This window comes from Perca flavescens, chromosome 1 (genome assembly GCF_004354835.1).
Source record: "Perca flavescens isolate YP-PL-M2 chromosome 1, PFLA_1.0, whole genome shotgun sequence".
Lineage (NCBI taxonomy): Eukaryota > Metazoa > Chordata > Actinopteri > Perciformes > Percidae > Perca > Perca flavescens.
In genome coordinates, this window is record NC_041331.1 from 27296563 (window position 1) to 27308617 (window position 12055).

General features: G+C 38.3%; 1 protein-coding gene across 1 annotated transcript in view; it reads right to left on the bottom strand.

Moving 5' to 3' along the window:
* The window catches only part of spon1a (spondin 1a), a 72009-nt gene that overhangs the window by 37807 nt on the left and 22147 nt on the right, over positions 1–12055 (bottom strand). Inside the window, exon 6 of the mRNA XM_028581331.1 lies at positions 7176–7324. Within this exon, the coding sequence (XP_028437132.1) occupies positions 7176–7324 (149 nt within the window). The remainder of the gene's footprint in view (positions 1–7175; positions 7325–12055) is intronic.

Sequence of the window (12055 nt, forward strand, 5' to 3'; positions counted from 1 at the left end):
CCAACAGATGGGATGAAAATGAAAAGTAATACTTTCTTTCATTTTACCCAGCCTGTTGATGAGATGAGTAAGTACATGAGAGGCATCATAAATATGTCTCTGTGTGTACCACTGTGTACCACCGTGTGCCACTCAGGTATTTTCATATCTGCTCCACTAAAACACTTTCTCTGACACCATTTACCGAAAACTATCCACAACTTGTTCACTTACTTCTCTGTGTTTGCAAGATGTAGCAGTTTTGGCACCAACAGCACATACACACAAACAGCCAGTGACACATCAAGTATGACATTGCCAGTTATATTCACCAAAGCAACAACAACAAAATCCTACATATAAAAAGATAAACACATGAAACACCACAAGAGATGTAAATAATCGCCTAGATTAATAACTGATAAAAGGCGTAAAGATTTCCCTTGGAGACTACAGATACAAAGCTAACTCAAAACAACCCAATGTTTAGCATAAATTAGAATTTTAATTTCCCTAAACTGTTTCATCTCACACTCACAGGAACTGACAAATATTCAGAGAAAAGTTCTGGCATAGCTAAATATAAGACAAATAAGGCAAATGTCTAATCCTTAAATGCTATGACACACTAAATGAGAGGGACTGGAGCAATGTCGGTTCTTCTCTCCTTTGCCTGCTACTAGTCTTTTATTCCACTCAGTTCTCTGGACACTGGGATGGTTTTTCAATGCTGCCTCTGGCCAAGATGTCTGAGATTCCAGAATAATCCAGCTTTTATCCCTGTGACTGTGTATGTAGCCCTGAGTCCTGAGCCAGCCAGCTGCACTAAGGACCTGTTAAATCAACATTAAGGCCCGCACACACACCACACACCAATGGAGGACACATACAAACAGACCTACTAACCACAGACACAAACCATCTACCTTAAAAACCTACATTGGAAGATATTATGACCTGTGTGACTCTTAATGATAAAATAACATGTTTCTCTGACTTCTTAATTATGAAAAAATTAAAAATTCATTCATATACCCAGACAACATGCATGTGCACACTCAGACACACACATGCACATACACAAAGCCCATATGGGCTAACTCAACTCCACTGCATTTCAAAAAGCGCTCGCCGCCGGCTGTACTGCTCAATACCAGCAATCATAATAAAAGTCCTGGGAACCAAGGCAGGCATTAAGGCTTTTGAAGAATATTTCTGCTGGGCTCATAAAGCTGAATTGACGGGCCAAGGGAAAACTGCAAGCTAAAATTAAAGAATTACTCCCTCCTAAACTTGGGTATTTGCTTCTTCTTTTTGTTTCTTTAAACAGAGATCCAAGAAGATATCCAGAAAACAAAATGTTCAGCAAACAGAAGAGTGGTGTAGCAAAGGCAAAGCGGCCACAAGGGCTGGTGGTGAAGAGCTAGGGGATTCCTGCATGCTCCTACACCCATTGGGGTTTGGCATGGTGCACCATGGCTTGGCAAGGTTGGATGAGAGGTGGGGTCAAGACTCTACCCTTTGGGAGGCCCCTTTATAGCTAATTGCTATCCCACTGTGGCAAATCTGACCTCATGCAGCAGCACAGGCACAGAAAGATACACGAGGACTACGAAGACATGACAAATGGTATGTTAAGAGGAAAGAGAGTGATAACAGAAAAAGAGAAAGGTAGAAAAAGAGCCTGTAGCTTATGTGTGAATTATCTTTTATATGAGTTTACATTTTCTGCATAGCACTCTGCTTTGTCCAGAGTGTTTAAGTAGCATTTTGCATCCACTGTAAATATTCATCTAACTATTTAAGGACAAATATTTTCATGAATGTTTTGAAAGAGAAAATACAACTAAACCAAAGAACTCAAATCAACACACAGTATTTTGCGTGTAACAAAAACAGTTTAAACTGTTTGTGAAGTATATAAAAATAATACGTTCCAATTTTGGCATTGTTTACATCACTTAGTCCGTATACAAATTGAAAGATTATTACACCTCTGGCAAAGATTCAGTACTTGAGAGGAAAAACATGAACCACCGTGAATCCTTAAAGCATTCAAACCCATAGTCCCTACACAGCTTGACCCCTTCCAGCAGGCCACTTGTCTCAAGCACACTTGAATTCAGCACAATGACATACTGTAATAGTATATTGTCTCATAAACACATTTCTCCAATCATAATCATCACAAATACAATTGTCATAGGAATATTTTCTGAATGAGTTACCATGAACTAGACCCTTTAATGGAAGATAAAAGGGAATACATTTCATTGATGTATCATACATGCTTGCATGGTGCACGGACCACCACATACTCTCTCATACAGTAAACCTAGGCACAAGATAATTAGTTGGATAAGGAATGAATCAAATGTGGGGGTTGAAAGGCCAATTCTGAAGAACATCAAGGTGAAGAGCCGTTTTATCTCTCGTTGTTTGATGAGAGATTGGATCTCAAAAAGGCATTACAAATCTTAACGATGCAAAAAAATAACTGGACCTAAATCTCTTCTCTAATCTGCTGGCCTTATGCAGGTCTTATAGGAGGTGTGTGCAGGAGAAGAAAAGAAAATTCTCAAAAGCTCATTATCAAAATGTCAACTATTAGGTGTTTACTTAGTTAGGGGAGAGTGTGCTTTTGTAGTGTGTTTGAATTGTGCTTATGTCTTGTATTTGTTACTAAATTGCACACTCATTGGAATAAATGGAGTGAAATGTGTACCACATAAACACACTTCCAAGCAATAACATAACCGTTTCTTTCCAAGACAGTGTGTTGTTGAAAGGGCACCGTTGTTTAAACAATGAGAAGAATAAACCCAGCTATGACACAAGTTAATGGTCTGAAAGCACTCTGGAATGCATGCCTCAGACAGGAATACAAGAAAAATGAAACAGTAGACAGTAACAGTTTATCTGTATGATTAAATAAAATAACTACACTTTATATGTCCCACAAACACCCTCAATCTCAGAAGATCAATACAGTAGACAGTAGGGCTGGGACGATATGATTTTGTCCAGATTTGATTCTTTCACGACACGTGGGAGCCAATTCAATATGTATTTCGATTTTCATTTATTGTGATTCTATAAGTATATAAGTATTCAATTGGATAGTATTGAGTTTTGCGATCTTTTTTTCCTTCTTTAACAAAAACAAAAGTTGAATAATGCACTTTTAGAAACATCGTGAGACATTTCCAAAAAACTAATTGTTTTCTAAAAGGAATGCACATCACATGTCACTCTGACATTTATTTCATTTGTAAAGAAGTACATAACGTATTTTCTGCATTTCTGCTTTCGGTCTGTTTTGATGAACCATTGATATAACTTAAACTAAAAAAATATTGATTCTAGGGAAAAGAATCGATAAAAAAAAAAAAAAAAAATCACAATACATACGATTTTCGATTTACCCCCCCCCCCTAGTAGTAGTAGCTCTTCTCCCTGAGCATCTACTAAGTAGTTACATCATTTCTCCCTACATAAACTCTGATATGTATGTATGTATGACTGATCAATGCTAATACAAGAGGTAATTAGAAGTGTGCTAAAAGACACATGGGGAAAACCGATTTTTGTGCAGTAAAAAATGTCTGTAAAGTAATTCTCTGTACACAAAGAGAAACACACAAACACACCTGCTCATTCAGAGTCAAACACCCAAAGGAACCTGCATATCTATTATTCTCTACCCACACTCCTGACTGCAGGCCTCCCACTTACAGATGGCAGACCTTACTGTTCTCACGACAACTGAAATGCAAAATTGTAATCATTGTAAAGTAAGGAGGAGCAGAGGGAGAAGGACAAACAGAGCTGATATTGTCTTCCATAATACCTGTTCTTTTGCTCATTATGCAAACTAATTGTGCGAGTCAGCTCTGAATCATATGAATCCTGTTCAGCATTGACTTCTTACATTAAAACACTAAATCTAGGGGAATGCCAGGAGTCACTTGGATGATCCCTGAAAGTATCATCTGCCCATGTATCCTTGTAAAAATAAAAAGTTGTGACACAGACATGATTTTGTATTTCCTGTCATTAATCCGTAATGTCTCTTTTTGGCTCCAGCCTGAGTTGCGTTGTCACTGCTCTGTAACCCAGCTGCAGAGCTCAGGATAATAGAGGATTCCGTAAGCGTCCGTACTGTGCAATAATGAAAAACGCCCCATGCTGCGAAAGGAAATAGAAGATTTCATAATCTGTCTGAGGCCTTGGCCCTGGTCGTCATTAAACTTCTCATTAGTGACACACTGAGCGTCTGTAATGACTGAATTTATATACAAATCACCTCAAACATGAAAGGAGGGACAACAACAATGGACCCAGGCTGCATCCCTGTGCTGCCAAATCCTCTGATAAGGGCATTTGTACCTGGCAAATGGAACAGTATTGCACATCTGTTCTCATCTACAGTCTGAAGACATGAATGAATGAATAAAAAAGAATGGATGCCTCATTCAATTCTGTAACTCACCTTCTCGAACTACTATATGCACTAAACCTCAAGACATATCCCCCCTTTAACATAATACACTTACTAACAGAGGTGTACTCTAAATACAAATTTAATCTGCACCTCTGATGAAAATCTATCATAAATAAGATCAAAGCGCTTTCTCATCCAGTGCACTGTAAAAATATGCTGTTCATTTCAATATATTAATTCTTAAAAGGGCAGTAATAGCCACACTTATAATAAGTTCAGGCCGTTTCAATATGAGTGGCATGGTGTCATGATTGCTTGTGTGCGGTGCAGAGGTGCTAAGGTTGTGTGGGTGAAGGCTTTTTTTTAAGAAGGCTCTGACACGCAATCATATATTTTATTACCAGCTGGTTACAGAGTTAGGACTGAAATAAGCAGGCCAAGTAGCATGCTTGTATGGGCTAGAAAAATTTTATTTAGCAAATTATGCATATCAAATCCTTACTTCTTTTTACTGTCTTTTAAAAGGGAAATTCTAAAAACATACAAAATACTACCACTGCAGTCTGTAGTTTTGCAGTTTTGCAGACAGAACATGCACCATACATCCGATGAGCAGTAATAGCATGACAGATGGAACAGCACACGCTTGTCTAAGCTCTGAAAGGGTGACAAACTCAGGAATAAAATAAAGCCATCACACTTTGAATTGTCATGAGCAGGATAAAGAATGCTCTGTGTGTGTGTGTGTGTGTGTGTGTGTGTGTGTGTGTGTGTGTGTGTGTGTGTGTGTGTGTGTGTGTGTGTGTGTGTGTGTGTGTGTGTGTGTGTGTGTGTGTGTGTGTGTGTGTGTGTGTGTGTGTGTGTGTGTGTGTGTGCGCGTGCGCGGTCTGACTGCATGCCTGCTTGGTTCTGCAAATGAAACTTTGTATGAACATTCTGATCAATGTACCCCTTGGCTGAAATGTGGAGCCTGGCTATGAATATCAATTTTAAATTAATCGCTAGTTGCTCCCCCTGACGCCCCACCTGACACAAAAGAGAATCAGCTTTCTGTTTGTGTCAGCGTTTACCAAGAAGTGCTGCACGGCTTATAAGAGGGAGTCTACTTTATCCAGCCTCCTTACCTCAAGGGCATCGACAGACTCTATGTGTTGTCTACAGTTAAAAGTGGATACGATGATTGTGTGTGGTAGTTGTCTCAGGCAACTAAAGACTTTTTTAGCTTCCAGTTATCAAAGCTGCTGTGAACATCAACCACCAAGAACCCATATGTATGTAAGGGAAATTAAGATGACAAACGCTAAGTGCAATCACTTATTTACAGTACGATCACACTGTATGTCCACTTACAAACACACAAAGGCAACAAACACACATAAATGGCACTACTTAAGCCATGTACAGTCTTGAAAAAGGCTGATTTCTCATTGGCTTTTACAGGCAGTGAAGAATAGCACGAAGCTTGCTAGTATCAGAATAATCAGGGTTTTTATAGATCGCCTGCATAATCATCACCCTCCATTCATGTGTCAGCCGGTCCCACTTCAATATTGAGCAATTATTTTCGAGAACCACAGCTTGCGCCACGCCACACCTGGTGATGATATGATTGTGGGTGGTGAGGAAAAATGCCTAATTTCTTCCTTTTCAATCATTTCACCATATCTGCTGATACGAAAAAAGGGCATATAATGTACAATCGAACTGTTGTATATCCTGTACATAATTCTCAACCCACCTATAGAAAGCAGAGGGTTGTCCCTCTTGGTTTATGTAACTGATGTCTAGGTAGGCATATATGGTCGATTGTGTGGGTAAATGAATTCTCATTGTTAACAGCAAACAAAACAACATTCAATCATAAATGACTGATACAACTGATTTTTTTCTAGCACACTTACTGTACTGGTCATTTAAATCTAGTGCCACTTCACTCTCACCTCTAAGCTCCAAGGAAACACTTCTCATGATCCAGGCCGAGAGATGAGAATAATACAAAAGAAAGGTTTGCTGTATTAGCAGTGGGAAGGCAGCAATGACAGAAACCCTATTGCTCACAGTATGCACTCATTATCTGCTGTGACTCCAGGTCTTCAAAATTAGCCAGCAATAAGCACTCTGCAGGACCATCTGCTCTGCCAGCACGGGTTATTCTAAGAGTGAGAGAGGCAGCCATGGAGAAGATGGAAAGAAGAAAGATATACCATGCTGTTTGTGGAAATAATAACGAGAAGAAAGACCAAGGAAGGAGAAAGAAGATAAAAAGTTGAGCAAAAGAATTATATAAAAAAGTGCAACTTAATATGTAAAAGTAAGGTGAAAGCAGTTCAAATGTGAAAGTAGAGAATATGTCCCTTGGGCACAGTAGGGGAGATGTAACTCAACCAAGTTGGAATCGATGACTAATTAACACCGAGTTGATGACAGACACAGCTACTTCCTATGGGTGCTACCTCCAAAGCACTTCCTGAGCATTATGAGGGTCATGTCAAGCCCCAAAGTCTGATCAAAGATGAACTGATATGCAAGAATTGAATGCTGAGCCATTTGGAGGTTTGTATAATTGGCCTTATTTCATGACATACCAGTATGTGATAATTCTTTTTAACCTTTTCTTTCAACATCAAAACTATGTCTCCCTAGTGTATATGTACCTTTATGTTTTTTTTTGATTTGTGGACTTTTTTGTGATCCTTTTCTAGTGTACTTTATACACAACATTGTAACGTAATTTCGTACTGGAGAATCTTACCTTCTGTCTGATCTCCTCCTCCATTTTGACAGGGGAACCCAGCTCAGCTATCTGTTTAATTCCATCACTAGCAAAGCCACCATATTCCCAAAGCACATATTTCTCAGAGTGGGAGGCACCAATGATGGCTGACCAGTGATTGGCACGACCTGGTGAATGGGACAATAAAACATCTCATTAGTTGAACATCCCAAACAGTTATCCCTTAATCATTCAATTAGCAGATCATGTTTGCCACTGTAGAGGTACAGCTCTAGAGATGATCCATCAGTTGATTGGTATATTAGTCTGTTGATTCACAGACCAAACACCTTATAGTGCTTCATATTTATTGACAAACTGATTTGTTTCAGTCTAAACTAATAATCCTTGTTGCTGCAAACCACCTACAGTATATCGCTAAAATCGTATGCTCCCTCATAATCCTTCCATTCCCTTTCTTTATCTCTCTCGCTCTGGGCAAAGGTGTATAACATATGGAAAAAAGGAATAGTGGAGCCCTATACATGTAAGCATACCGAAAATGCAGCAGTGGTAGTATATAATGATCCATCAGAGGTCACAGCACAGGCTAAAGCAAACTTGAGCCTTGCACAACTAACTTGTGAAATCTTCGGTAACCTCCACTGTTGAGTAAGACATAATAGAACATGGAGTACAGCTGTCAATATAGTATAAATGTTTACGGGTCATTTTGGAGTATCTTTACTATCTCACTGGACCCTCAACTGAACAGAAATATGGTAGGATATATAATCTGCCTAGTATGTTATTGTGTAGATGGACTGGAATGACATCCAGCTACTGTACATCTCCCGGAGAGCACAATGGTGATTTTACAGCCCCAATCTACATAAAATGTTAGCTTGAGTCGTGGTGGGTCTACCATCCCTGGTTTTGAAGACATAAACTTCAGTTGCTTTCGACAGCTACTCACCAAACTGAAAGATTATTGTTATCTTTAAATGACCAACTTCACCATCTGTCTGAATACTTTTACACCCCTTTAATTGGTCAAGGTGAGGTTCACTGTAATTGGTCATAGGTCTGCCTCTCAATTTTATGCCCTAAATAGAGTCCTTACTCTGCAGTTCTGTAAGTCACCCTTTCTGCCTAATGCTGGTTTCCAGTGTGGGTCTGAACAAAGATGAATCACTTTGATAATCTAATCTCTGTGTTTACAGTATCCCTGTAATAATATATTGTGGAAACATAAACAGTTCTTTATAGGACGTTGCAGGCATGGCTAATGTTAATGTGAAACCACTTTCAAATAAGATATTTACTTTTTATGACAAAAGAAATCTGGATGTACGCTTGTAAGCGTAGATAGATGCATGATCCCCAGAAGAACGATTGTATCAGCTATCACAGAACTAGTGTCCATGGAGATGGACCGGCTGCTGTTTAATAAGTCGGGTAGATTTAGTGCACATTTTGCAGTTCTCAGGAGACTGATATTTCTTTGCCTATGGTCTTCCTACAGCTTGGCATGACCTTGATTTACAACATCATACTCTTGCACTGAATATGTGCTTTGAAATATTTTACTGTCTTTGATTATTATTATATTATCTGTAAAAAATAATTTTTCACATGGTTACACATCCTTCAGTTTGGGATCTTAAATGACATAAATTCCTGACGTACAAACCTCATTGGCAATTACAAGGATATGAAGGAGTATCTGACGAAACAATCTCCTTCTTCTTGCACTGAATGTAATCAATAAGCATACTTCTTGCCCTTTCTAGTGTTTCTGATGTCTCAAATACTGTGTAAAACTTGTTTACCTTTATGATTAAGTTAGTGTTTGGGTGAGTTTTGATTAATACTGAATTTCTACTCTCTTTAAATTGCTCTTTCTGAACTTTTCTTTACTGCAAGACTGCACAGAGCCTTCTTACCGGTGTCCTGGAGAAGACTAATTATGACCATAATTTGGAATGACCTGCCTGAGGAACACAGACTAGCAATGTCAATATCATCTCTTAGGGCCTGATCTGAGTGTGTTTTTAGCAGTGAAAGGTGCCCTTTTCTTATTGCTGCCGATGGTTTTGTTAAATGCTTTTGTGCTCCAGGTGCATTACATTAATCTGCCTTGCAGTTGAAGCACCGTGGGAGCTCCAAACTGAAACATGGTCAACTGAGGGAAGGTTAGCGGTGGCCGTTTCTGCTCAAGCTGTTAGAGAATATTTAAATACAGGATCAGGTTTAGAGTTCTGTTATTTAAATGCATGGTTTGGTTCTCCATTAGTTAGTAATAGCTTATGCCATTAGTTTTAGCGCATGAGCTGAGTGATTGATAACAGATGCCTGATGTTTTTTTGCCAGCCATCAATAATAAGATAAGATAAAACGTTATTATCCCAAGGGAATATTGTGGTGAATCAGTTGCAAAAGAGAATTGGAAGAGTGCAGAATGAGAAAAATGAGCACAAATCTGGCAAAACAGATTATTTATTTGGGGTAACTTCTTCGTTGGTGGCTGTGGTCTTTAGCTAGGACATTAATTTGAGGAAAAGTCTACAAAACAAGGAGGTCTTACTTTTTCATGTTTATGTGAAAAAGAAGACAGGGTTGACAAGTTTGTTTAAAGAGTTGAATGTTTGTAGTAAAAAATATAAATGGTTGGTGCCTGTAGCAAGGACCAGGATAAAAAAATATAAGTTTTTTAGGGCATTTCTCCTTCCTTCATTTGAACTTTAAAAAGGCCTTTTAGTCTAAGTATGGAAGCAACATTACCTGCCCATCAATACATATTTGTCTTCACTGTCAAGATTATTTAAAAAATAATAAAAGTTTAATATATTTGTTGATGGCCCTTTATAAATTTGTAAGGCCAATGGTGCCCCAAGCTTTCATAAATGTCGGACCCTAGCAGGCAGGGAGTCATTGCCAATAACTACATTTGCTTTAACATTATGGCTTTGGTTCGCAGTTTTATATCGATAATTGGGTTCTTTTGCCTAAGGTTGAGGCAGTATTGTACTTCAAAGCTGGATATAACTTGGAGCATATCTCCTTTTTAATGCAGTTTAAGTAGTGATTAGTGCTTGTGGTCAGTGTTGTGGCTGGTTTCCGTCTTCAATTTGTGGAAATGTATTTTATAAGATACAAGGGAGAGAAGCAGTGACATGATGTGTGCTGAGCTGCATAGTGTCTTTTAATGACCTGTCACAATTTACAGGGCTGTGTTAAGAACATATGGAGCCTCATAAGGATATTACTGCCCCCTTTGACCTCTCTCTACAGGTTACTACAACTCTCTGATGCATGGTGCATTGCTAGACTTCAGAACAACACTTAACAGAGGCATGTAACATACTTATTAGGTAGCGATGCACCTGGGAAAAGTTCAACAGGATTGTTGTGCAGCTGATGCAGAGGTAAACTGGGCATTCCAGCATTAGTCATTTGACTTCTACAGTGTTTCCCCCGAATTAAGGATTACACTGGACGTCCCTGTTGCCATTCAACTGATGTTGCTCTGTGTATTGCCAGATGTATGTAAATAAACAGAATCTATGGACATGATGTCTTACACAAATGATGCAAAGTTGTAGTATGCTAATGCTAGAAAATACATCACAGTGTTATGTTTTATTTTGTTGTTTTTTGATAGGGGACAATGTAAATAAAATTGATTAATTAGACAGTCAAAACAGCAATGTGGATGTTCTGATTTAAAATGAGGCCAACCACAGTGTGCCTGTGGTGTTCAAGAGCTTTGATGCCACTCCTAAAAAAGAACAATCTAGACACGACACTAATGAGCAACTATAGGCCAATATTAAACCTTCCATTTTTAAGTAAAATCATAGAAAAAGTGGTTTTTCAACAACTCAACTTTTTCTTATCGCTAAACAACAGTTTTGATGCCTTCCAGTCAGGTTTTCGACCACACCACAGCACCGAGACGGCTCTTGTTAAAGTCTTTAATGACATCCACTTAAACACAGATAGTGGCAAAATTTCAGTCTTAGTATTATTTGATCTCAGTGCTGCATTTGATACGGTAGACCATGACATATTGCTTGACCGATTGGAAAACTGGGTTGGTCTTTCTGGCTCAGTACTAAAGTGGTTTGAATCCTATTTAAAGAATAGGGACTACTTTGTGTCTATAGGTAATTATACATCTGAGCATACAAATATGACGTGCGGAGTTCCCCAAGGCTCAGTTCTGGGGCCTCTTCTGTTCAACATCTACATGCTTCCACTGGCTCAGATTATGGAAAACAACAAAATAAGTTACCATATTTATATACGAATGACACACAAATTTACATAACCTTATCGCCAAGGAACTATAGCCCAATACAACAATTAAATATGTGCATTCAACAGATTAATGATTGGATGTGCCAGAACTTTCTTAAATTAAATGAAGAAAAAACGGAGGTGGTCGTTTTTGGAGCAAAAGAGAAATGATAGAAAGTCAGCGCTCAGCTTCAAACGACAATATTAAAAACAACTTTTGAAAAAAAAAAATTTATTCTTGTCTTTTAATGTTTTTAATTTGTTTATTAATGTTTTTAAATTGTTTTTAATTGTCTTCTAACTGCTCTTTAATGTTTTATGTAAAGCACTTTGAATTGCCCTGTTGCTGAAATGTTCTATACAAATAAAGCTGCCTTGCCTTGATGGGGCTTGGTTAAAAGTGAATTTTGTCTACAACAAAGCAAAGAAATGTGTTTGTGAATGCATTATATGAAATCATAAGATACCACTTTGTATTCTGTCAAGGCGAAGAAAGTTATGGCTGGGCTAAGTATAGAGGAGATAGAAGGCAGGTGTTGTTTTAGTGTATGTTTTCAGTCTGGACTTCAATATATTGCTTCCCTTGTGTAAGAGGAAAATAACTGATAGGGTATTTA